Source organism: Perognathus longimembris, chromosome 18, assembly GCF_023159225.1.
Source record: "Perognathus longimembris pacificus isolate PPM17 chromosome 18, ASM2315922v1, whole genome shotgun sequence".
In the NCBI taxonomy this organism is placed as follows: Eukaryota; Metazoa; Chordata; class Mammalia; order Rodentia; family Heteromyidae; genus Perognathus; species Perognathus longimembris.
Genome location: NC_063178.1, coordinates 2,568,166 through 2,595,472, shown reverse-complemented (window position 1 = coordinate 2,595,472; position 27,307 = coordinate 2,568,166). Strand labels below are relative to the sequence as shown.

The 27,307-nt window shown below is 48.7% G+C and overlaps 1 protein-coding gene across 1 annotated transcript in view; it reads right to left on the bottom strand.

Moving 5' to 3' along the window:
• The window catches only part of Ryr2 (ryanodine receptor 2), a 285,298-nt gene that overhangs the window by 53,618 nt on the left and 204,373 nt on the right, over window positions 1-27,307 (bottom strand). The window contains 15 exon segments of the mRNA XM_048367485.1: window positions 2,240-2,374; window positions 3,673-3,732; window positions 4,671-4,841; window positions 5,272-5,364; window positions 6,910-6,997; window positions 7,342-7,582; window positions 8,579-8,899; window positions 9,464-9,594; window positions 9,870-9,951; window positions 11,126-11,364; window positions 11,968-12,028; window positions 18,631-18,680; window positions 24,063-24,184; window positions 25,148-25,212; window positions 26,889-27,004. Of these exon segments, the coding sequence (XP_048223442.1) occupies window positions 2,240-2,374; window positions 3,673-3,732; window positions 4,671-4,841; window positions 5,272-5,364; window positions 6,910-6,997; window positions 7,342-7,582; window positions 8,579-8,899; window positions 9,464-9,594; window positions 9,870-9,951; window positions 11,126-11,364; window positions 11,968-12,028; window positions 18,631-18,680; window positions 24,063-24,184; window positions 25,148-25,212; window positions 26,889-27,004 (1,975 nt within the window).

The window sequence follows — 27,307 nt, the reverse complement described above, 5'->3', positions numbered from 1 at the left end:
ATTTTAATAAATGCCCATATCAATTTACTTTTTTCTTCCTGCTGCTCCTGTCTCTGATTATTCATTTCTAAACAAAACATTGTATACAGATACATAATTTTGTTTATCAGTTGTACCTAAGTTGTGTGTATAATTTTGGAAACGGAACTCCACAATCTTGTGTTCGCCTTAAAGCTTCCCTACCTTAAGTCTTTTTACTTGCTGAGGATCATCTGTGTTTCACTTGTCATGAAAGTGTTGGGGAACTAGTCACAGGACAGCACCGAGCCCCAAGGCCCTGCACGAGGCCACGACATGTCGCAAGCGGTAGGGCCCAGTGCCAAGGATCGCGATCATAAATTACATGGCAATAACAAGCTATTAGCATTTGGGGAAATGGAAGAAAGAAAAATGCAAGGGGCTGGGAATATGGCCTAGTGGTAGAGTGCTTGCCTCGCATACATGAGGCCCTGGGTTCGATTCCCCAGCACCATATATATAGAAAATGGCCAGAAGTGGCGCTGTGGCTCAAGCGGCAGAGTGCTAGCCTTGAGCAAAAAGAAGCCAGGGACAGTGCTCAGGCCCTGAGTCCAAGGCCCAGGACTGGCCAAAAAAAAAAAAAAATCAAAAGATACTACATGAAACAGCATCTTTATGTTCCTGAACCAACTGAAGGCAGGAGTGGAAGTTTAGGTCAACAGAGAGTACACATCAAAATGCCCAAGATTGCCGCGACAATGTATCCAGCCATGGCTAAAGCAGATGCAAAGTGAAAATTCATTCTTTGGAACACTTAGGTGGTAAAACACTCACGCCGGCGTCAGGCATATCATGTTCCATAAGAAATAGCTTGGCCAGGCAAGCATTGCAAGAGAGGGCTGGGTAGCAACTCGCCTTGGTGGGGGCCACGGACCCCTCCTTCTGTGTCAGCCCCATGGGAAGAAGAAAGTGTTGCTACGACTTCTGTGATGCACACACACACCCTACCTGAGCCAGAGGAGCTCACCGGAAATACGGCCGCCCGTGGAGGATGCTCCAAGGGTTACCCAAGAGTTTCCAAAACTCTTGAGCAAAGGGAAGAAAAAGCAACTAAAACATTCATACAATAAGATAATAGACAGTTGAGAAATTATTAAGCAAATGTTTCTTTTTTTCTCATGTGGCTTTCTAATATCCACATGTTACTCTTCCCTACATAGAATTTTATTTCTGATCTTGGAGAGAAATCTCTCAAACTATCTCTAATGAAAGGGCAGGTTGAACAAGCAACAAAAGGGAAAAAAAGCCCTTAAAATACAACACCAGGGAAAGACAGACTCTCGTGGATGTTTACAAATGGCAAGAAAAACTATATGAGCAGACAATGTTTAAAATCAGGCATAGGGGGCTGGGGATATAGCCTAGTGGCAAGAGTGCCTGCCTCGGATACACGAGGCCCTAGGTTCGATTCCCCAGCACCACATATACAGAAAAAACGGCCAGAAGCGGTGCTGTGGCTCACGTGGCAGAGTGCTAGCCTTGAGCGGGAAGAAGCCAGGAACAGTGCTCAGGCCCTGAGTCCAAGGCCCAGGACTGGCCAAAAAAAAAAAATCAGGCATGGGGGAGGGGGAGGGGGGAGTGAGGGACGAGGTAACAAACAGTACAAGAAATGTATCCAATGCCTAACGTATGAAACTGTAACCTCTCTGTAATTCAGTTTGATAATAAAAAATATATATAAAAAACAGGGGGCTGGGGATATAGCCTAGTGGCAAGAGTGCCTGCCTCGGATACATGAGGCCCTAGGTTCGATTCCCCAGCACCACATATACAGAAAACGGCCAGAAGCGGCGCTGTGGCTCAAATGGCACAGTGCTAGCCTTGAGCCGGAAGAAACCAGGGACAGTGCTCAGGCCCTGAGTCCAAGGCCCAGGACTGGCCAAAAAAAAAACAGGAAACAGGAAGAAAAATAAAATAAAATCAGGCATAACACACAATTATCATGCCTAGAAGTTTCAGAATTCTGTAATTTTAATCAGTGGGATTTTAAGAATTTTTGAAAAAGATAATAGAACAATATATTCTGTATGCAACCACTCCAAAATGTTAAGCTTGGAAATTGTGTTTATTAACTACTAGATAGCCTTCAATTGCATATTCTTTATAATTGATATGCTGAACATCTGTGTTTGGGGGCCCATTGTTTAAAAATTGACTTAGGCCCTCTCTGGAAGTCAGGTATGCGGCCGATGCAAATCTGACTGAATGCGCGGAAGCTCACCTGCTCAAGGTGGAAAAGCACGTTTGCGATATCCAGCACTCTCTCCACCGTCCTCTCTGGATCCGAGGCGACCTCGGTCCTGTTGGGCAAGTCTTTGTAAAGCGCCATCTGCCACCGGATAGCAGGGTCCTCCAGCTGCAGGACAAGGAGGAGGGCGTAGAGCACAAGGCGGGGATGGAAAGTGACCAGCAATCTGCAATGCCTCACGAAGCCCAACACAGTCAAGATATCTGCTGACATCGCGACGCTGGAAGTTCAGGGGTTCGACGGGGGCCACGATGGCCACAGCTGCTGCTACACCACTGTACGCCGGAAACTTCTAAATTCCCGGTGCGCTTTCCATCTATGTAATTCGTGTAACCATGTGGGCAAGTGGGTAATTTACTTAACCTCGGTCATCACTCCACGATGTATACCAACAAAATGTGGAAAGAAAATAACAAAGCCCCTATACAGTGAAGACGACAGGTAAGGAAGGCCCTTGTGATCTTGAATCTTATTCGTCTATTTTTACAGGGCATTTTCATTTATTATTATTATTATTAATAATTATCATTAAGCAGTTGTACAAGTAAGTTGCCATTTAACAAGTGGCTTGTGAATGCAGTATATCTTGATCAATGGTGAGAAGGTCGAAACCTTATTCGTTAAGGAAGATAGACATTTACACCAAGTTTGCCATTGCAATAAGGGCTACTCAAAAGAAATGTAAGTTATTGTCAGATAGCAGTCATCTACTTTTGGGTGACTGGGACTCATTCCCTAAGCAAGCGAAGGGGACACCACGGCTCTCTGATGAGGTGGAGACCAGGGGAACAGTGCCAAAACACTTCTGTCTTCTCCCCGGTCTTACTCGAGCATGTTTTCTTTCACAGATGATAACACAGACTCACAGTTACCTACGAGCACGGAATTCAGACTATGGCTCATTCCACTGGAACGAAGAATGTAACAGTACGCCATTTAGGCTGCTTTGCTTTAAGTAAAGATCGGCTGTTACCTTTAGAATGTGTTTGTTGTTGTTGTTGTTGATTTTTTGTTTTTTTTTTTTTTTGGCCAGTCCTGGGGCTTGGACTCAGGGCCTGAGCACTGTCCCTGGCTTCCTTTTGCTCAAGGCTAGCACTCTGCCGCTTGAGCCACAGCGCCACTTCTGGCCATTTTCTGTATATGTGGTGCTGGGGAATCGAACCCAGGGCCTCATGTATACGAGGCAGGCACTCTTGCCACTAGCCCATATCCCCAGCCCATGTTTGTTGTTTTTTAAATCACTTTGGTTTTGAATTTTTAAGACAAAAGAATTTGGAAGTAGGATAACGACTAAAATATTTTTCATCACCTCCGTGGTGAGGTAAAATTATTTATAGCGCTACTATAAAGAGAGATGTGGTCATCTGTAGACGCGGAAAGTGCATTCTGATAAAAATCTGGCTTACCTTGCCTTGGAAGTGAATATTGCTGCGAATGATGTCTCGCACTTCGTCCTCGGTGTCTTTCTGTCAAGAAAATACACGTTACCTAAAAGGAGGCTGGCACCATGTCAGCTGTCCCCAGTCGCCCGATGCGACGCAGAGGTCCTTGGAAATGGCGTGTGCCTGACCGCAGACGCGGGCACTCTCCTTCAGAGAAATTCCCAGCCTCGCTGTGCCCTGACACAAGGCCACCGCGGCTTCTACCACAAGGGAGGCCTATCGGCCGGCACCCAGCAGCAAACTCCCCGGGCTCAGGCAGAAGGTAAGTCCACCACTTTCCTACAAAGCCACTCTACCCCTCACGAAATCCTCCCCCGTGCGGGAAGAACAAGGACCGGCCACTGGGAATGGAACGCACCGGCACCCACAGGGCTTTGCCTGCGTGCCTGGCTGTTTCCCAGCCTCCCCTCCAGACCCTCCATCCCGGACATCGGACTCAGGACAGACAGACGGCAGCTGCCCTGCTTCTCCGTGGGAACCAGGGTGGGGACAGACGTCCTCCCAGGTGCACACACAGAAAAGAGCGATTCCTGGGCCTTGTGAAAGATGGCGTCCTCATCTGCGGAATCGTGCCAGTGATGGCGAGGGGGAATGGAGCAGGCCCGGGAGCTGAAATCCTGACGCTTGGTTCAGTAGCTACCTCCTCACCACCCCGAGAAACCACCCCCCACAATGACTCTCATTGCCAATGTTACATAGAAGGTTCCAGAAAACCCCCCTTTGGCCCCCACTCCCAGAGATGTGTGCCCTTCCACTTTAGTTCCTGGATGCACCCTAGAGATGACAGAGATGATAGCGCAGAAGCCAAATGGGCAGCCAGGGACCTGAGTCTTACGAAAACAAAATGGCTTCATAAAGCATCGAAGGCAAACTAACTCTCCGCTAAGAGCAAGCAGCAGAAGGGGTGGACACCCTGGTTGCGAAGGCGAGTGACCGCCACCCCTGGGTGTATGCAGACTTACCAGGCTGAATCTGGTTTTGGCCAGCGCTATGAGTTCCTGGTCGCCAGGGGCACAGACGTTGAGGCCGATGGGCAGCAACCGCTTCAGAGCAGCCACGATGAGAGACGTCTGCATAGAGTACCGGTCCCCCTTGCGCTTCATTTTCTTCCTTTCCTGGTCCGAAACTGCGGCCTGGAGGACAGACCATGGCTGGGACGGGGAGCCTGGACGGATCCTCACACGCGAGACTAGGACTCTTCTTGTCCAGCAAGCTAACACACTCCAGGCCTAACCATCGCAGAGCCAGGGAGCAGACAGCTAGAGATGCCCACCAGGCCCAGGGACCGGGAGAAAGAGTCAGGCCACCCAACCCCGTACCTCCTGCCTAGCCTGCTCCACCTAGAAGCCACAAGAGCCCACAGTGTGGCTCGGCTGTATGGATCGCCCCCTGCTGGTCGCTCTATCTGCACACCTCACCAGACCCAGCTCCAACCGGTCCCCAGACATCTGACAGGAACTGGCCCGGACTATGATGATACTGATCGGATTCCACTCCCTAATATTCCAAACACAGAAAATACCCCAACGCCTGACAGAAGGGTGGGATGGACGAGCGTCCTACCTTGGACATCTTTGATTTGGTGTCGGTAATGAGGAAAGACATGTTGTTGATTTCGTTCTGCACGACGAAGTTCTGTTCTTCTCTTTTGAAATTCTACCGAGAGAGAGAGAGAGAGAGAGAGAGAGAAAGGAAATGTCAGTGAAAGCCAGGCAGATGAGGGGGGTCACATGAGTCGAGATCACACAGGGCCAGGAGCTTCTTCCGAGACAGGCACTGACCTGCGTGCGACATAAGACTAGCCAAGAAAGAATCGCTGTGTGTTGAGTGTCTGCGTATCTAAAACCTACGTGTGCAAACATTTCCTCCCGAGACACAACAGCAAGGTGCGGGAAGATTCACGACACCAAATCACCAGGTAAAAATGAGCGCTCCAGCACCAGTGCAGCAGTGTCTGTACTGAGCGCTACCATGTCCACACCTGTGTGTGATGCCAGTGTCGATACTGAGAGAGAGCTCACCTACGCTGTGGCATCTCTTTGTTCACTTTGTATTCACACGCGAAAATGGACATCAAAAATATGGACTTCTGTTCTTGAACTTATTCCTAGACATTCATCTGAAAAACCTACTAATTATAAGAAATATGCTTTGCTCCAAACTCTTGCCCTCCATACACATTCCAAGAAGCTTTGCTAGTGTTCTAGCACTTGATGGAGTTAGGTGTTGTCACTCTCACAAGGAAAACAAAACAAGCCAGTTTTCCATTTTCTTAGGTGATTTATTCCTAGGCTCGTCCTCTCTGCCCACTAGCCATTACAAGGAAGAATAACCCAACAGAGAAATAAGGATTAAAAAAGCCAATCTGGGCCGGGGATATAGCCTAGTGGCAAGAGTGCCTGCCTCGGATACACGAGGCCCTAGGTTCGATTCCCCAGCACCACATATACAGAAAACGGCCAGAAGCGGCGCTATGGCTCAAGTGGCAGAGTGCTAGCCTTGAGCGGGAAGAAGCCAGGGACAGTGCTCAGGCCCTGAGTCCAAGGCCCAGGACTGGCCAAAAAAAAAAAAAAAAGCCAATCTGTCTCTGTTCTATGGCAGGTGAAGCTGAGCTGACTTCATCAATGCCTTCTACAATTAATTTTTCCTCTGAAACACCCAGGATAGTCTAATGCATCTCGTTGAAATAGGATGCACAGGGAACGAAGTCCTCTTCCGGGCAGGGCAATGCATGCCTGTTCTCTCCACATGGGGGAGGGAGAGCTGGGAGAATCTCCACCAGTTGGGGGCCAGTCTGAGGTACAGTGAGCCCAAGGCCAAGCCTGGACGCTACATAGTAATATGTAGTCAATGGCAGAGCATTTTCCCAGCAAGTGCTCCTTTAATAACAGAATCATCAACAGTACTTGTTGTCTACATCTAAAGAGTCTGCCTAACACACTATCAAACACCGAGAAAACGTAGAATACAACGGTTTTTTTTTATAACGTGTATACTTCCATCTTCCCAGGGACACTCATTATCTGTGGAAGATCTAAAATAATTTCCCCCAGATCGTGAATCTATAAATATGCGTACGTGCGTAGAGACCTACACACATATTTGGTGCTGAGGACTGAACACGTGGCAGAACATTGTCTCAGACGGTTACCATGGGGACGGGCACATCAAACAATAGACTGTCACCGTGCTTCCACCTACGTGGGACTTGGACCAATAGATGAAGACGTCGGCCACCATGCGGAACAGCTCCTCCGCCTCCGGGTTCGGCTCCTTCAGCCACTTTGCCCTGGACCACATAACACAGCGACGGCTCAGTCACTCCTTAGACTCCATTCTACTCACAACCACCATCACCAAAGCCACCCGTGTTTACTGTGTTGGCCACAGTGGTTACCACAGTAATCACCACAGTGATTCATCTTAGTGCACATTTAAGACAGCTAGAGCATGCAAACATCCTAACTGGAACGTCTCTGTCTGCCAAAGGCAGGACACTTCAGAATGCAATTCCCAACCTACCCACGAGCAAGCTCGGGTCCCATCGGTGACGGAAACAATTCAATAGAGGCCATGAGCCGAGCGAGGCTGTGGCTGGCTGGGGTACGAGCGGCCCGGGGGAGGGGGGTGTACCTGTTATAGTCCACAAATCGAATCAGGAGCGGGTAGAAGGCGTAGAGATCCCTGGCCAGCGTGGTGAACTCATCGAGGATGAGGAGCTCGGCCTCCGACATGTCCCCTCTGGCCTCGGCTTTCAGATGGTCTTCCTCAGAGACCACCATGGCCGCCTTTTTCTTCAGCTTCTCCATCAGGGGCAGGAAGTGCGTCTTCAAGAGCTGAGGCTTCACTTTGTTGATGATGGGCTGGGAGAACACTGTTGGGAGACCGACGTTAGCGTTCTGCTCGCGAGGAAGGACAGGTCACCGTGACAGTCGCTGCGTGAACGAACAGCACTCTCCCGCCTTCAGGGCAGAACCCAGCTCACCGTGGTTGCCCTGGCCCCGTTCATGCTCAAAACCAATTACTGAATATGAATTTCATGTGCTTTTTTAAAAAAAAAAAATCAACACCTAGTTTCGAGTAGAAAGAAAAGGGCTAGTTCAAGAATTAGTCTGGTGGAGATCCATTGTTTTCACCTAAAGTCCAGTCCAATATTGGACTGTTATTTCCTAACAGTTCTGGTCATCAGTTTCGGTTCTAAAGTTTAATTCTGGTCTGAAAACATCCAACGCCTGCTTAACCACACGGCAGTGGCTGGGTGTTTAGAATGCTTTAAAAAAAGATTTCAGTATAAACCTGCAGCGGTCGTAGGCAAACGTCACCGTGAAACAGGCGACTTCTTGATCATCGCCATACAAAACGCAGACACACTGGCTGTTTATCTTCACCTGCACAACCGTCGGCTTTTTACTAATTACTAAGCGTTGATCTTGTCCACGTTACCCAATCAGGGAAACGTCTCCTTAAAGGTAGTGATGAATTACCCCACGTCTGATTACATCTATATATATAAAAACCAGTGTGACAGAAAGAATCACGTTGGGGTTTGGGGGGGGGTGGGATTTTTTTTGAGCACAGAAGAAAACATGAATAATGCCGGGTGGGAAAGTTCTAATTTTCTGTACTCCAAATGGTTTAGGGCATGAAACAGAGTCGTGACTCCACGCTTCCCGACCCTTTTCCTCTCCTTGTGTCCATTTATTTATGCGCACAGTGGGAGTCACTCATTCCCCCGTCACCCCAATCCGTCTCCCCCGCGCTCCCAGAGTACTGTGACTGTGTCCAGCCGGCGTCCTCTCCCCCCTCGCTCGCGCCCCCGCCCCCCCCCCCGCCACGCGTGCTCCCCGCCGTGGCCTCGTGCGGGCCGTACCTGCCAGCCGCTTCATCCACGCGCCCTCGTCGACGCCCAGGTTGTTGTAGATGATCTTCAGGATGTTGCCCAGCAGCGTGTTCATGTGCTCCGAGCCGAGGGCCGTGCAGCAGGTGCCCGCCCTCTCGGGGTTGCTCTCGGGGCCGTGCTCCCACCACCGGGACACGTAGCTGCACAGCATGGGCAGCACGGCCTCCATGGCGTGCGGCGCCTGCGCGTAGCGGACCCCGGACTCCGCCAGCTCCACGATCTCCCCCAGAAGCTTCTCCAGGGACGGGATGTTGGGGCACACGTCCTCCACGTTCGCCGGCAAACTGAGCGCTGGGGAAGCACGGGCACGACAGACCACGTTCAGCGGGGGACCAACGAACGGGCACCGCGTGTGTGTGTGCGCGCGCGCACATGCGTGTGTCACAAATACATCACGGGCATCATGGGGTTCCCTGACCCCTGACCCTGCATGCATCAGACATGGGACAGAGTTCTGGGTCCTCCTTTGGACTCCAGATGTTCTTCATGAAACAGGGTTTTCTTTTTGCCCTGACATTCTTTATTATTCCCCCCTCCTGCGTGACACGCGGCCGTGGACCTCACGAGAAAGCTCCCGGGGAGGGGCGTGGACACCGGGTCCACACTGACCGACTGCTTTGTCTTATGACAGTGTTGTCTACGGCCATTGACCCAGAAGCAGTCAATCAGGTTTTCTCTCGCAAATGTTAGGGGAGTCGTACACAGCCCCCTAAAATAACAGAATGCCCGGCGAAGGCCACGCGCAGAAACAGCCCCGGGGTGGAAATCAGCCCCCCGGGACCGCGCGACGCCACGCCACGCGCGCACCGCCCCCCCGTCGGCCTGGCGCCTCCCGCCGCGCGTGCCCCGCGTTACCTGCCCTCTCCCGGGAGGACTTGGTGTTGTAGATGGAGTAGGCGTTGTGCTTGTCCAAATGAGTTTCCAGAAACGCCACGGGGAAGGCGCCCGCGAAAGCCGCCAGACACGCGCCCAGCGCCGAGCGCTGCCTGCAAGGGGACACGCACGCCCTGTTCCCCCCGCGCGAGGGAGGCGCGGCCGCGCCGCGCGGGATCGCCCAGCTCAACCTCCGCCCAACCCCAGATCCGCCGAGCCCGCGGCGGGAACGCACGCGTTCTTCAAAAGCAAAGCTCTCCCCCGCTTCACCGAAGCCACAGCACTTTCTCCTTTTTATTTTTTTTAGAAAAGAAAGGCGCTAGAGACAGTAAGTACGGTGCGCGCACGGACTTGCTACTGACGTGACGCTAAGCGTTCCAGTCCTCACCTCTCCACGTAAATGCTCTTGCTGGTTCCCAGGGCGTACAAGCTCGTGAGGATTCTGTAGCAAGACACCTGCACGTCTTCCACTGGGGGGCAAAAGAGAATCTCGCTGGAAAAACAATCACGTGCTCTATCACCTAACGGAGTGCTTATCAAAGGCGTGCTAGCATGGTATCCTTTTGGCAAGGGAAAATAAGAATGGATTGAATAGAATATATTTTTTAAAAAGGCCCTTTCCGTCAACGTGCTTTCTTTGATAAAGGGAACTGAAGAGATTCTGAATGCATCGCAATCACTCAGAGCATTCCCAGAAACAATCCCTTTGTAATTTTTTTCAAAGTAAGAAAATAGAGTTTTTTTCCAGTAACAAAACGATGCACAGAAGAACCAGAGAGGGGGGGGGGGGACACAGAGGTAATTTTCTCACTCTTATTCCAAAGGTATTTACGGGCTGCCTCTTTTGTCACATGGAAAGTACATACGGGCTGTGTCTTTTCATTGTAAGTCCGTTATCTATAACATGTTTTCTCAAATGAGAATAACTAGGGGGAGCTGTCTGGTAGTTCCTTCTCACATCGCCTGACGTTCAAAGCAAGCCAGCGTTTGGTGCTTGAAAACCACATTAAACCAATAAAAGACATCACAAAGGTAGAGCTGACATCAATGAAGCGTTCGTTCCTGTCCACGACCTGTTTCCACGCACACCCTGGCCACGAGCAGAGATCACGCCGGTTAAAGCGGAGACTAGCCCCCGGATAACACGGGGCCGCTATCGAGGGGTTGGGCGAGGTCTCCACGCTTACGTCCGCCAAGGTGGGGTCCCATCGGCTCCCACGCCCGTGTCATCGTGTTCGCTTTCCACTCCCACTTGGGCACTGAGGGGACCGGTTCACTCCTAACTGAGACCCAGCCCGCACGTCAGCTCAGTCCCCGCAAATACCGAGCAACCCCTGTGTCTCCCAGGTCCCGGGAGCCCTGCCGCAAACGGAGGCCCACGCTCGAGACCTGGGCTTTGCCTCCCTGTTGCTTCCGGCTTTGAGGAACCAGCTGCAGGAGCCAGAAATGACTAGAAAACACTTCACGTGGCAGGCACACTGGAAGGTGCGACCACACCCGAGAAGCCACGTGGAAAGGGGCCGCGGAGGGAGGTGGGGGGGGGGATGGGACCTTCCACCGCATGGAAACAAGCAACGTGTATGTCACCAGGTGCGCGCGCGTGGGTCACACTCCCCGTGATGGCAGAAGCGGAGGCTTACGTACGCATCAGGTCTTCTCCGAACTGGTGCTGGCCGAGGTGCTCGAACAGGGAGGAGAGCACGGGCAGCAGCGCCACGGTGGTGTAGTTGATGATCTGCGTGACCCCCTTGGGCTGGCTCCGCGTGTGCGTGAACTGGCCCTGCTTCAGGTTCTCCAGGGTCTGCTCCAGGTCCTCGGCCGCGTTGTCCAGGAAGGCGCGGAGCGCGCTCTTGACGCTGTCCAGGCCGGTCTTCATCACCGTCCTGGGAAGGCGGGCGACGGAGGGGGAGGACGTGGGCCTTCCCGCCGCCCTGCCACAGGCCACGCTCCCCTCTCCATCCCCACACCCTCCCGCCCCTCGCTGCTTCACCCCGAAAGCAGATCGGCCCTCACACCGCTCTCTCCAGCCCTCTCGAGCCCCGGGAACCATTCGGGAAAATGGCAACAAAGCCCACCAAGGCCGAACTGGGCACAGAGGCGACGTCCTGGTGCCATTATTCCTCGTAGGAAACAGAGGGCACAGGGTGGCGTCCCCCTCTTTCCATCTGTCCGAGAAAAGACCTCAGCAAAGCCCCAACTACAAGAATGGGGGGGGGCGGGGACATCAAAGAATACTAGGGGATGTTCTGGGCAGGCACGTTAGGGATTTTATTCAGATTATCCTGGGTAGTACATGAACTGAAGGTATGGCTTCAAGGGGCAATTCAAGCATTGTAAGTGACCGCGTCGGTCACTTCCAAACAATGCTTCCTTCTCCCTGTGCTGAAATCTCTGATTACAACCCCATAACAGACTCAAGACGTTGGGTACTTCAAAGAAATTATCTACCATTATTAATCGATGCAGATACAAATGTGTCCTTTTACCTGGCATCCAAGGTCTGACCCAAAATGTGAAGACAGTTGACAATTGATGTGGCGTCGTTTCCTAAAGGGAAAACAAATGCTGTATAAATTGCCCTGAGGATTTATTTTTCTTTACCATTCTTCTTTCCTATTGATATTTGTGTGGCCAATAAAAAAAAAAAATGTTGGCCAGTGGCACAAATCACTAATCATTCAAACGGCTTTTTAGTAATCAAAGTTTAAATCATGCACTTTTTTTCTTCTTCTTTCAAGTGGTGATGCAATGTAAGTAGAAAAGCAAATACAGCATGTCTTACCAAATAGCTGGCATGCCCGAGAAGCGTTCAGAGGCATCGCACAAAGCTGAGGCTTAGCCGAACTCTTCCAATGCACTGTCCTCCCCACAAGAACACACAGCCCTCACGAGATGGGGGGGGGGGAGGGCTACATGTCTAAACATTCAATTCCATTTTAATTCCTCCAGGTGGCTCTGCTTTCTTAACTCATTAAACTGCCTGAGGATGAACACTCGTCAGCCTGATTTCTATCACAGCAAGATGAAGTGATTTCCTTGGCCAAAAGGAAGTGTGGAGCCAGCGTGTCAAGATAGTATCAGACGCAGAAGTGGTGATCGCCCATAGGAGAGGTGTGAAATGGTACTAACTCTGCCCCCCAAATTATGTGAGACCCGTTCACATCAGAGGGCGCACTGCATCGGAAGGATGGAAATAGGGGTGGTGGAAGAAATGCATATTTTTTTCTTTGTGATGGGTACTCAAAGAGGAAAGTGAATGAAATAATAAATCCCCAGTAATTTTGACCACTACAATATGTTTTTAAACGATCAGTTCCCCATTCTGTAATGTCATCATAAACCACACACACCACAGAGTCATCTCCTGGGTCTTTGGGAGTAATAAGGCTTACTTCAACATATTTTTATATAACATTTGAGCATGTTATAGTGTTTATTCACAAAATGTGTCCTAACTAGCCAGGTAAGATGGTTGACAGCCTGTATCTTAGCAGTATGGAGGCTGATGTAAGAGAATTGTGAAATCAAGAGAGCCTGAGCTACATAGTGAGATTCTGCCTCAGTAAAAATAGAAATAATAATAAATGACTAAAGTGAAATAAATACATATAAGATAATAACATATGACTAAAATAGACATGCAAATTAGTAATTGTCTTAGAACGTGGACATTTGGAGAGATGATACAAAAAAGAAAAGATATTTATTACTGAGATGCTAAGAGTGTTTTCAGAAACTTCCCCATTTATATTCAAATTTCAGAATCTCCAGTATTAATAAAGGGAAAAATGAGTGGAAAGGCAGAACTTGTAATTTCCCTGGATATTGGCACTGCCTTCCCCAAGACTTCTAGTATAGCCCTTGAACATGTTATTCGTTTAATTATTTCAAAAATTAAGTCTGAAATCCTAGGCACTTTTGATAATAACAGAAGTAATAAAATACAGTAGTCCCCGGGGTACTTGAATTTGGTGGGAACACAATAATAAACCATTAAGCCCAAACTCAGCATACAAGACAGCATCTTGAAATATGTAAGAAGTAGGGCTTGGATCGGTTGAAAGTAGTGCTGAGTCCCTCCCTCTAGAGTGGTTGTTTTCAAGATTGTGTGTCTGTACCAGTGTGTAAGAATGTGTATGTGTATGTGTGTGTGTGCATGTGCACACAGCACATAATCTACATAATTGAGATCACACTGGATTTCAAATCCCATTGTGATAATCCTGCAATACAATGCGCTAAACAATTAAAGTAACAGTCCTGAAGAACATTTAGTATAAAATGTAAAAGACTGTCTTGTATCTTAATCCTAACCTGCTTGTTTTGTTTTGTTTTTCACGTCGGTTTATGTAGCTCAGGAATTCTCCCATGTCACAGATTTTACTCTCGGGAGCCACTTTCTGTCTTGGAATGTGAAATACTGTGATTCCCAGAAGGTTCTCTGGAAACAATGACAGCAAATATTCTAACTTTTATTCCCTATTTTTCTAACACGGCTCTTGAAATAATGTCTCATTGTGGCCTTTGAATAAATGGCTAATTGTGTCAGAAGCCTTGTGGATCATGAGAAATAAAATTATGCTAGAAGATAAAAACGTTCTCTCAAAATACTGAAGGCACAGACAGAAACTGAAGAATGTCAATGGCTTCGGGATTTCTCAAGTCCATCATACTAGAAAAAGTATTTGTTGGTTCTCTAATGTAGTGAGAAATTTCAGTCCAATGGAGAGCACATCTTGGTTTATTGCATATGCTACTCATGGGTCTTAAAGTCAGGAAATGTCCCCCAATGATGCTATGTTCAACAGAAAGAAATAGAAATGTTTCCCTTCTTCTACAATTACTTTTGGATACTATTTTCATTATAAATATCTGATTCCAATATTACTCATATCTCTTTATGGAGTGGGCTCTTTTGTAGGATATGCTGGTTAAATCTAGAAAGACCTTAGTGATCATTCAGTTTTAAATAACAATGATTAGGAAATAGAAGCAGATTGGATGAGGCTGAGTTTCTTAGTAGTTAAGGGATTTTTCCCTTCATTATAGATCTCCTATCAAACTAAACACACTCTCAACCTTGCTAGAGACAGAGCAAGCATGTATTAAATTTTCAGTATGTCCTAATAGAGAACAGCAGTCATCGTTTAAATACCTGGATGGTTTGGGGAGGAGACCCCAGAAGATATAACCGAATCCATTAATTCATCATGATGGAGAGGCACCAGATGAAAGAATTCTGTGTCTGGATTTTAGCATTACTTCCAAAATTCTTCCAAACACTGCTTCATGCACTGGTTTAAATTAGGGACATATGCTCACCCATGGGGGAAAAGTGTAATAAAGCCTACTTCTTCCTTTTAACACACCGTACTGCCTATGTTGTGTGACAAACATCTCTGCCAGCTAGCATGCAGTTGTATCAGTCGTACTGAGTTTCAGGCTCATTGTAGAGACGCTCCACCAAACCAGAGCTGGCTTGATGGCAAATATTCTTAGAGGTCTCTACATCAAAGATTCAAGCTGGGCATTGGTGGTGCTTGCCTAGAATCCTAGCTACCCAAGAGGCTGAGATCTAAGAACCAAGGCCCAGGGGCCGCCAAGGCTGACCAGTCTAAGAGAGTCTCATCTCCAAATCTGGAGATCCAAAGCCCTCCAAATTCGTTATCTCCAGCTTCTTAAAGAAGAGGTGAGGTGCACTGATCTTTTCCTCCTTAGATCATATGTTTCAACGCAGAGGAAATATTTTAGAGTAGAGCAAAGATATATAAGTTATTCACAAGGAGGTCCAAATGTTGAAACTCTTTTAACTTCAGGCGTCAGGAAAACTTTTCCACTACAGGTAAGGTTTGGAGGCAGAGGCACAATTTGGGAGCCTCTCGAACTAAACCTCCCATGACGTACCATCACCACGGCTCGTGTGTGTGCACAGTGTTTCAGTCTTGACTAGAAGCATGAATCGCTTCCATTCCCACCACTGCCACCTGGGCTAACGAGCAAGTCCGCAGAGCTGCTTCCCGGCTGCCTCCCGCGGGGCAGGGGCTTGGTCTCCCCCTACTGTATGTCTCCTCTCTTGTCTCCAATTCCTAGCGATATGTCATCAACTTGCGCTCACTGTCGCCAAGCATTTCTTGGTTAAACGCAACTCTCAATGATGCTTCGATGCATTCTTAGGCGGGGTCATCATTTTTAAACCAAGGTTGTACAGAAAACACCTAACACATTTTGGTATCTGTTTGACTGTAGTCCGAAGGCAGAAAAATGACAGCCTATCAAGGGACAGGGAAAGGAGTGAGATGAACAGGAGGACACACGCAGGCACCGATGTGTGCTCTTAGGTCTCTCATTTAACAAAATGAAGGCTAAGATAATCGACAAATTAACAAGCAAACACTTGGACTACATCACTTCTGATCCATTCTGTAATCATTGTACCTCTACTTCATAGCCACGTTTGCTTTGTATTGTTATTTGATTTATCCAAGCAAGATCTAAACACGTCTAACCAGTCAAAATGGGAATCCCTTACGCAAGTTACAAGGTTCCAATTTCTAGAACACTTCAGTATATAATATATATAACTGCATATTAGATTTGATATATCAAATAAATCTTGGTTTTTAACCTACCATAAATATGGGGGGAGCTTAAGCAATTTCAGTCCTTTGTCTAAATCATTTAAAGAATTACTTTTCCAAAACAAGACTTTCCAGTCCAGATGCTAGTGGTTCATGCCTATAATCCTGCTCAGGAGTCTGGGATCTGAGTACTGCGGCTCACAGCCAGTCTAGGCAGGAAAATGCATGAGACTCTTATCTCCAACTCATCAGAAAAATGCTGGAAATGGAGCTGTCGCTGAAGGGGTAGAGCACTAGCCTTGAGCACAAAAACTCAGGGAGAGGGGCTGGCAAATTGTAGCCAGAGCCTGGAAGGAAGGAATGACTACATAAATGCGTAAATACATAAATAAAACTTCCACCTCGGTTTTCAGATACAAAGGATTCTACTCCCTCGGGAGAACATATTATTCTAAGGTAAGGTAACCATAACATATCGTGTTTAAGTGCTTAAAACTTAAAGATTCTACTAATTACACATGTCTGTATTAGAGCATTCATTTGATCAAGTTTATCATTTTAAAAGCAAATGCTAGAGAAAATCTGAAACAATAGACACTTAAATAATAAAAGAAAGTATAAAATTATGTAAAACCACATAATAGGTGTCTAACAAATCCTTATTTAGAATAATAGCGTTTGGAGGGAGAGGTGACACTGTTCAAAAAGAAATGTACTTATTACCTGACTTGTGTAACCGTAACCCCTCTGCACATCATTTTGAGAATAAAAAAGGGTAAGTGGATTGAAAATACAATAGCTAAATGGAATATTAGGATCACTTAAAGATGAAATGAAGGCTGATATCCAGTTCTTCTTCCCCAGAATGAACCACAAATTGTATTACAGATTTGTCATCAGTTACCAAACCCCTGGATGAAATTTGTAAGGAAAATAGAAGAGCAAGTAAAATTAATCTGTGGCAATGGAAATGCCCATGTGGTTCCTCAAATAATTGGGAAAATGGCAGAAGGGGAGCTTTGGGGATGTTGGAAATGTTCTGTCTCGACCTAAGCCATGCTTAAATGACTGATTGTGTATGTAAAAGTTCATCAAATTGTTCTTATGATTTGTGTAACTTATGTGAAATACCTAAAAAATCTGAAAAGAGAAATGATGGTTATAGATACAATATAGGAAAATAATAGGATACCAAGTTAAGAAGCTAGAAATGATACAAGAGAAAATGTTATCAACCTCATAAGTAAATATAAAACACTGAACCTGAGAAATAAGGCCCAGGCAGAGATATATGCTTTGAAGACAGAAGAGTGTTTGAATCCAGCGGCATTCCAGGGAAGTTAAAGCGTAGGCAATAATGTTGTCAATTTCTAGGGGAATTGCTCACTATTGAAAGGAAATGAACAAAAGTCATCCAAATGAAAATCATTCTAAAGACCATTGCCTCCCTGTACTTAAATAACTAAAAATTAGTCATGTAAAAATATGAAATGCAAGTTTTAACTACTATGTTTAAGAGAATCAAATATTGCAAATAGAAGCCAAAGAGTAAAGCATTAGCTAGCTATTCCAAGAATTTTCCATTTATAAATACTGCAGTGCAAAGACCTTAAAAGACTGTGTGTGCACGTGTGTGCGGGCGTGTGTGCACGCATGTGTGTGTGTGTGCGGTGCTCAATTTACTCATTATGGCTTCTGCAGAAATGACTTAATGTGTTTACTGTTTCGTTTGGGGCACAATATGGTTGAGCTCATTTACCAAATATATTCCATATGTTCTATTACTAATTTTTTCCAACAGTCTCTAAAAACCTATAGAGCAGAGTATCTCCAATTTGCCACGGCAGTTGATGAAACCGAATGCAAGAAGATGACAGCCATGAGGTCTGCCAGCTGCTCTAGATCCCCCCAGCACCCCCCCACCCACCCACCCACCCACCCAGCAGGGAAAGTGTGTGGCCAGCCAGCCGCTTGGCTGCCTGCAAGCAGGTGCTCTCCAGCCCAGACTCCGGTCCTGGGGCCCCCCCACACACAGAGAAGCTGACTGGAGGGTGAGTGTTGTGAGAAAAGTCACTCTGGCCATGTGAAGCCCCTTGGCTCCATTGCCCAGCTACGAAGCTTCAAAATTTGGAATACAGTAGACATGCACCTCTTGTACTCAAGAGCATTTAAAAATAACTAAGTGCACTTTAAATTTTGATTGATAAGAGCTCAGCAATTAATCGAGCAGAGATAAGCAAATGGAAATCCGAGAGCCTGGTGTGGTCTCGCTCTTGGAATCAAATGTGGCAGAACTCCTCGCTTTCATTCGTTTGCTCTTAGTTACACACCCCTTGGCTTTTCAATTACTTGTCAGACCGGCACCCAAAGTACGCAGCCCGGCATTTTACCGTAGGTAACGCAGCTTCCTACTCCATATTAACCTCGAGGAACATGTCTTGGCCTCTGGCAATCATGCATGCAGCCATGCAAACATGCGTTCATGCAACATCGCACGCAACACAGTGCAGAAATGGCAAAGAAAACCAAGTGAAGGCCACGCCAGTCATTGTGTTTCAAGGGTCTCCTTACCAAATAGTGAAATCCTATGCCTGACAAGTACTCCAAGTTTGCAGAATAGGCTGAAGACAAAAGAAAAACAAAAGAGAGGGGAAGGGGGGAAGGGAGGGCAGGTAGAAAAGACAAGGAGAAATTACAAAAGAAAAATTAACAAAAAGAAGAAGGGGGGGAGAAAAACAGCTGATATATGAGCCAGAACAAAGCAACATGATGTCACGCAGAAAGAATCAATTCTCTGAGCAGAATGTGGATAAAGATATTAACGAAAAGAGTCTTTGAGTGCATATCTTTAACAAACATGGTTAAAAAAGCACATATTATAAGAAACAAAAAAAAAACTGAAAGCAAAGCTAATTAATACAAAAGCAATCTGTATGCACCCATGGGAAGAGAACTACTGAAATACCACAAGAGAAAAATGTAATCTTATGAACCATAGGGTGTCTACATTTTTTAAAATATCGTCATTATTTAACAATGTATAGTGCTTTGGCCATAAACCCTTACTGTAGGTCTTGGTATGGTTTTATTACAGGATGTCCCCTTTCTCTGCCTTTCAATGCACAGACCCAAATCCAGTGAAGTCAGAAGCAACAGTTACTGAGGAAATCGCACGCGTATCACCTAGAGCAATGGCAAGTCCACTGCTGGTCTACCTCCTGCCCGCCCTGTGGGGCCTGGACCGGGATGTGCGGGTGCCCAGATGCTCCAGCTGGAAGAGGCTCCCCTCCCTCGCCCATGCCAGGCCTGCCGCACCCCCCTCCCCGGAGAGCCCCCTCCCAAGAGCCACCTGACCCAGGGCACACACGGAAAGGGGGGCTGAGGGTCACACCTGTGACCGCTCGTCCGGGAAGCCCTGGCCGGCGGAGCTCGCTCCAGCACCCACGTGCGTTCATCTGTTAGTGGAAGTGAAGGACACAGGGCATGCGGTAGCTTTCGCCCAGAAAACGTTCATCCATAAATGCCCCGGGGAAATCTGGAGCTACGGAAAATCTGTCAGCGGAGCAGAGTATTTCTAAGATCCTAGCCTACAGAAATTGCTATCATGTGTAAGGTTAGGAATTAGATCCCTCACCCTCAGTACTTACAATTTGGGGCATTAATCTGTGTGTGTGTGTGTGTGTGTGTGTGTGTGTGTGTGTGTGTGTGTGTGTGCTGATACAGGGGCTTGAACTCAGGGCCTAGGAAGTATCCTTAAGAATTTTTCACCTTCCTGTGGTTGCACCTACACTATCTCTGTAATCTTATCTGAGTATATTGGAAACCGTGTATACTGGTATTAGAACTAGGAAATTGAAAGGGAATACCAAAATTGAGAGACACAGGGTAAAAAAAAAGACAAACAACTACAAAAGCAATACTTGCAAAACTGTTTGGTGTAAGTGAACTGAACACCTCAGGGGGGGAAAGGGAAAGGGGGAGGATGGAGGGGGGTATGAGGGACAAGGTAACAAACAGTACAAGAAATGTATCCAATGCCTAACGTATGAAACTGTAACCTCTCTGTACATCAGTTTAATAATAAAAATTTGGAAAAAAAATAATAATTTTTGCTCTAACATTCGATCTACAGCTCCCCTTCTGGCTTTTTACTGGGCGGTTGGTTGGAGGTAAGAGTCTCGTGAACTTTCCTGCCCGGGTTGGCTATGATCCATGATCTTGAACCATGGTCCTTAGATCTTAGCCTTTTGAGTAGCTAGGATTCCGGGTGCGAGCCGCCAGTGCCGGGCATCCATCTTTATCGGGAATCTATGAAGTCACACATCATCTCATCGTGAACTTTCTATGCTCGTATAGACTACACTGTGCTCCTGTTACTCCCTCTCGCAAGCTACTCTTCCTGTGGCTTACGAACTGAGGGCAACTGAGGTCAGACTTGAGCTCAGTGATGGAGGGCTTTTCTGATATCATTAAAACAAAACAAAAAGACAAGGCAATAACCCGGAGCACCTCTGCTCCGGAGCCCTAATGTCCTGGGCTCCTAGATGAGCACTGTGAGTGCTAACTCAACAAGCAAGGGTTGGACACTCTTAAGAGACGGATCACACCTGGAGCGGATGAGCACCTGGGCTCCCTGTAATCGACAGCGAGCGTTCATCCTAAGAACTGTCTCATTCAACCAGACTCGAGTGTTACAACAGCTGGGAGTCTGACAGCAACACCTCCACTTAAGAGAAGGTCAGGCTTTCGCAAAAGACACGTGATTGATTCTCCTCTCTCCTCTTGGACTATCCTCGGGGGGCGGGGTTCATTCCTGGACAGACGTTACTGTTGGTTATAAACTTTAGCCAATCTCCAACCACCGGCTGACTACGTCCAGCCAAAGGACTCACCCACACACCAAGAAATACCTAGCCACGCTTAGCCTCTTCTTCCGGACGCTGGCTCTTCCTAAACGCTGTGAGTGAAGTCAGCAGTGTTCCAACTACTTCAGAGTTGAAACCTCAGTGCCACGTGGAGCCTCCCGTCCACTTCCTCTGTGATTCGCTGCCAAGCCTCCCCAACGTCCCCGGACCCCCCACCCCACCCCACCCCCGCCCCGACCCCAGGCCTTCCGCCTGAGCCTGAGCTGTCAGTGCTGCGCGTGTTCTACCACACGACCTACATGCGCCCTACACGGCCGGGCGCGCCCTCCTGTCTTCGTGGGGTTACGATCACCTGCCAGGGAGCCCCCCCCCCACCTTCCTCCACCTCTCTGAGCCAGTTCGGAAGGGCGCCGCCCCCTCCCAAGCCCGGCGACAGGGCTCCATGCCCCTCGAGGCTGGCGCACGGCCAGGCCCGTCTCCAGCCTAGCTCAAGGTTCGCCACGCAACGACACGGAGCACATCTCATCCTTCGCGGTCAGCAAGCCAGCGGGCAGGGCACGCAGCGAGGGCCCGCGGAGAGCCGCGGGGGCCGGCATCCCGCCCCAGGACCGCGCCGAGCCGCCGCGTCGTAGCCGCGTTCCAGTCACCGCGAGCCACCGAGGGAAATCGCCGCCGCGTGGCTGCCACGCGTGAGAAGGTTGACTCACGGTGGCAGGGCCAGCCCCGAACGTCCGCTAGCTCCTTTTTTCTAGTTGACTTGTATATACGAGCGTATGGGACTTTTTATTATTTTATTCACTCACGCAGTGACGCGGGTGAGGTTGTCACTGCTTGTTGTCCCACCAATTCGTGGAGAACTAGATTTTATTTTTCGTTTTAAAAAACGTATAAAGCAGGGCTGCGATGTAGCTCGGTGGCAAGGCGCTTGCCTAGTAAGTGCAACGTCCTGGGTTCGATCCCCAGTACCAAAAAAAAGCATACAAAACAAATGACGGAGAGTAAGACAAATCTACCAATTTGGAGGACATACCTGATGAAATTCAATTTAAAGCTGGGCACAGTGGTGTACCCCTGTAATCCCGGCCATATGGGAGGTAGATGGAAGAGGGCGGCAGTTCTGAGGCCACCCTGGGCAAACATGTGAGACACGATTCAAAAATAACTGGAAACCGAAATTAAATGTATTTACTTATTCATCCCTCACCATCACTTTTCTACATATGTAAATGTTTTAGTATATCTTAAGTTAGGTTAGAATTATTGGAACACATATTTTATTTGCTCACCGGCATTCTCTTAAGCTAGTATTCACGGGTCTCATAATTTCAGTGGCTATTCATACGGCATTCTGTGGATTCGCGCGCTACAATTTAGTCGTCTAATCCGTGTTTTTAACCTATGAATTTTCTTCTGAGGTTAAACTCCCGTTTGATACTCATAGGCTCTGGTATGTCAGTTACTTCCAGATTCACCTCGTTCCCACGTGCCTTAAGTGGCCTAAGTTAATCTTGAGGAAATGGCGGGCAGGAGCTCAGGAGAGAGACTTCCTTCCCGTCTGCTACGAGAGGCTCTTGACTGTCACCGTGGGTTAAAAAGCGCTGTCGATTAAGTTGGAGAATAAAAAAAGCACAGCCCATACAACAAGTTGGTTTTTATGGGGGGAAAAAAGGATAGAGAGTTGGAAATAAGTGAATCTCTGTTTTTCACTTTGTTGTAGGGCTCGCAGCATCTTTCCAGCCTTGCTGGGATATAGTTAAGAAATAAAAAGTGTGCCTGGTAGGCGTCCAGCTTGCTGTGGTGTACATGTTTTTTTCCTGTGTGGTCCTGTGTGGCTAATACTTCCGAGGGTGAGCCTGACACTGACTAGAAGAAATAATGAAGGAGAAAAGTAGGGAAAAGGGAGAGAGAGGCGGGGCCTGTTCGTTTGCATCCTCCCCTGTGTTCTCTGTCCGTAGCTTCTCTTGATGTGCGCGACCGAGTGGCACCTGCACGAGCCACGCCCCGTGGTCACCGGGCCGGGAGGGGGGAGAGGCCCCCGGGCCCCGTGTCCCCCTGAGTCTCCCAGGAACTCGGCGCCTCTGCTTTCCGAATTGCATGGGTGCGCGTCCAGGAAGGCCGAGCGGGCCATGCCAAGGGGCCGTCACTCTCCCTCCAGGGCCGGCGAAAGGGAGCCCGGCCCACGGGGGCGGAGGGCGGGCCCCGCGTGGCCTCCCGTCTGGCCGCCGACGGAGGAGACACACCAGGAAGCGCACCCCGCCGGCGGGCTCCCGGTGGGGGCGTCTGGGTCCTCCTCCCTCCGGGAGAGCCTGCGGCCCCCGCTGCTCCCCTGCTTTGTGTGCATCACCCGCCTTTCCGGAAAATGTGTACAGGTACGTTCTATAAATGTGTACAGGTACGTTCTGTAAATGTGTACAGGTACGTTCTGTAAATGTGTACAGGTACGTTCTATAAATGTGTACAGGTACGTTCTGTAAATGTGTACAGGTACGTTCTGTAAATGTGTACAGGTACGTTCTGTAAATGTGTACAGGTACGTTCTGTAAATGTGTACAGGTACGTTCTATAAACGTGTACAGGTACGTTCTGTAAACGTGGTGTGGGCTCTGAGGTGTGAGATGGCACAGGCGGACTCCCCCGGTGGTCGCATCTCAAGCCCCTACGTCTAGCAGACTCACAGTGGTAGAACGGCAGACACACGCACGACAGCACAGGGGCTGTGGCAAGCAGCCTGGGAGCCCAAGGGGAGATTTTAGACGTGCACATTCTTTTTTTTTCTGTATTCCGTTATCTTCCGAGTCTGGCCTTAAGTGTCCTGATTCGTAAGTCTGTCTACACGAGATGCTTGCCCTCCTGAAATGTGCACGCCGGCGGAACAATGACATGGCAGGGATGCCCCGTGTCTGGCAGACTCCTTGGAGGAATTCTGTGTCCCGGCCATGGCTGGGGCTGCCGTGTCGGCGGTGGTGCCCCGTGGGTAAGGCGTTGGAAGGTCTTTCATTCCTTGTGCCCACCGTTACCACGCCGGGCAAGGACAGCAGAAAGTCAGCCTCTCCCACAGCTGCTCTGACCCTGACCTTGTCCAGTGAAGGCTTCTAGGGGCGGAACCGGGAGGGAGGACGGAAGGCTACGGCTCCTTACCTGGTGACCATCTCCTTCTCCTTGTTGGAGGCGTGCCCTCCCGTGCAGAGCGGCCTGCTCGCCGCCGACAGGAAGTACAGGCGGTGGTTTTTGAAGTACTGATCGATCAAGGGAAGAACAACCTGGAAGGAAGGAGAAGAAGCCAGATGATGGACTTGACTCGTGGAGGATAAAAGGCAGCCGAGGCCCAGAGTGTGCAGAGCTCTGCTTCCATGCCCCCCCCCCCCGAATCCCATGCACATGCCGTTTCAGAAGCGCCCCCTTAATTTGTGGACGATTACATTTGTATCAAATGGCCCTCCCAGTCAAGGCAAGAAACAGGAAGGGGGCTAAGGAGGTGACCGGGTGAACTGGAAGGTAACTGGAAGGCGGTGCGCACTGCGTCTTCATGGCAAACCCAGATCACAGCCGATCGCCGGGCAGCAAAGATGAATTAACTCAGATCAATTAGCTTAATTAACTAGTTCTTTGCAACCCTTCACCTCCTTCCCTTCTCGGCTGAAAGGAAGTGGCGGTTGTGCCCACCCTGGCACACGACCTCGGCAAGTCCTCGTCAATACGCGTGGACAATAACTACGGGAGACACTGTGTCCACCCAACGCGCCCCGGGGCTGATTCCCGCATCTGTCGAATGGGAATGATGGCGGCCACACGTCATTTGTGAATTATTGATCAAGGAGCTAACATCCTCCTCTGTGCCACAAGGTTCACATAAAATATTAAGTCATAACAATCTCCACAAACGCTCGGAGGGAGGAAGCTTCCTTCTGAGTCTCGCGCGGACGCCAAGGAATTAGAACACTGACTTGAACTTCTTCTGGCTCTAAGTCATTAGACGTCTGCGGGCAGAGGGCGGGGGGGGGGGGGGGAGGTCTGCGGGCAGAGGGCGGGGGGGGGGGGGGGGAGTCTGCCTCGTGCCGGCAGCAAGGCCAGCACACAAGGAGGACGGTTATTATTTTTTTTAACCCGAGATGACTCATAGTTGAAATGCACATGGACGGCCTGAACAGCTCCAACAATGCCAGCAGCACTGCAAACACATGGTGAAGCATTAGCAAGACGGTGCGAGGTACAAAATACTGTACTTTGGCGAAGAACTTGATTTCCTGTTCGTAAGGGAAATGCTCTCCTTTGCTTCTGCTGCCACCGTCTGTGAACAGAGAGAGTTTTTTAGGTACACGCTGAGGTTCAAAGGTGACAAGATAGTTACCCACCATGCAAGGCTTCACATGTACTGCTCACTGAACTATCCCACCAAACTGCACAGATCCAGGATGTACGCCCCAAGATATACAGGCTCCCTTCTGCCGTGCACCTAAGCAAAGAGGGCTTCTGTGAGGAATTCCCAAATCCAAACATAAATGGTGCGAGGACAGCCCACACTTATTGGTTGGAGCACGCGTCTTCCCCATAGGCTGTGGACAGGCTGGGAACAGAGTCAGAGCCGGAACCCAACACACAGTGCAGCCGTCAAGAAAATACGCCCCGGGGTGGGGGTGGGGGCAGGAGAGTGAGGATAAGTTCACACACTCAGCTAGGCCTTCACCCTGCTCTCCAGTTAAGTATAGCTCCAAGCGAAGCCCTCCGATTTCAATATTACCTTCTGAAAAACGACAGGCAGCCAGTGTCTGAAATTTTAATTTCAGGTTGCCAAATTCGCATTCCGGGAAAGAAGAGGAAGGCCTGACTCACGTCAAAGAGATCGTTGCCATGTGAGAGAAGCAAAAACATGCCTGTCTCCCTCCCTGCCCCCCCCCCCACCATGGGTTAAAAAATGACTCAAAGTTAAGAATGGACGGGGCTGGGGATATAGCCTAGTGGTAAGAATGCCTGCCTCGGATACACGAGGCCCTAGGTTCGATTCCCCAGCACCACATATACAGAAAACGGCCAGAAGCGGCGCTGTGGCTCAAGTGGCGGAGTGCTAGCCTTGAGCGGGAAGAAGCCAGGGACAGTGTTCAGGCCCTGAGTCCAAGGCCCAGGACTGGCCAAAAAAAAAAAAAAAAGAATGGACGAACTTCATGAACACCACAGAGGTCAGGAAGGGCCCCTCCCCCCTCCCACCCCTGCCTGGCATACAGAGAGGTTTGAGCCGATGCAAGAGAGAAAGAGAACCTACAGTAGCTGAGACTGTACACAGAAAACGCGGGAGAGCTAAATAACTTGGAACCGGACATGAGGTTTTAGTAAATCTTCCCAGTAGAGATCTCAGAATACTGTAAGAAACTACCTCGCTTTTATGCTTGGCCAAACTCTCCTTGCAATTAGAATTAAGCATACGGAGCTCTCCTTTATCCAATCATAGAAATAAACATGGGTCATATTTCTCGGGAAACAGAGAATACTTTCGAATATCAGAAGAACATCCTCCCCCATAGCTGGTAGAGGGAAGTTCTAGCAGCTACAATTTCCTTTCAGTTCATTTCGGCAAGTACATTAGGCAAAATGGCTAGATTCTTATTAGGGATTGTCTCATATAAAATATGTCAAGATAGAGCTTTGTACACAGCCAAATAATGTCTGATACTTCAAGGAACTACAGAAATACCATTTCTTCAAGATAGATCTTAATAAAAATCTTATGTCCTAAACATGGAGAAGAAGACAGCCTATGGTGTGATACAAGCGTTAGAGGGCTGGGTGTGGCCGCTCACGCCTGTAATCCCAGCTACTCAGGTAGCAGATGTTGAAGGGACCCGTATGTGGAGGCCAGTCAGAGCAAAACCCCCATGAGACCCCTGCACCCCCATGTCAGCCAGTGAGCTGCGTGTGGTAGGGCTACCCTGGAGGACTTGGTGGGAAGATGGCAGTCGGAGGTTGGCCTACCGAACTCCAGGATATACTGGTGAGCTTCATCGACATAGCGAATCAGCTGCTGGAGGAAGCTGTAAGCGAAGCGCTTCTCGATGGAAGGCGTGTCCAGTTCCAGGTCCTTGAATCCTCTAGAGTGGCAAACCAGAAATGTGGAAACCCAGGTAAACCATGTCTCTTAGGAGGGCAAATGTTGCTTGAAAAATAACAACCACGCCAGGAGCCGGTGGCTCATGCCTGTAAATCCTAGCTAGTTGGGAGGCTGAGATCTGAGGATGGAGGTTCAAAGCCAGCTCGGGCAGGAACGTCCATGAGGCTTGTAGCTACCAATAACTACCAAGAGAACCCCAAGCAGGAAGTGGCGCTGTGGCTCAAGTGGTAGACCGCTAGCCTCGAGCAAAAGAACTCACGGTGCCCAGGTTCTAAGTCCAAGG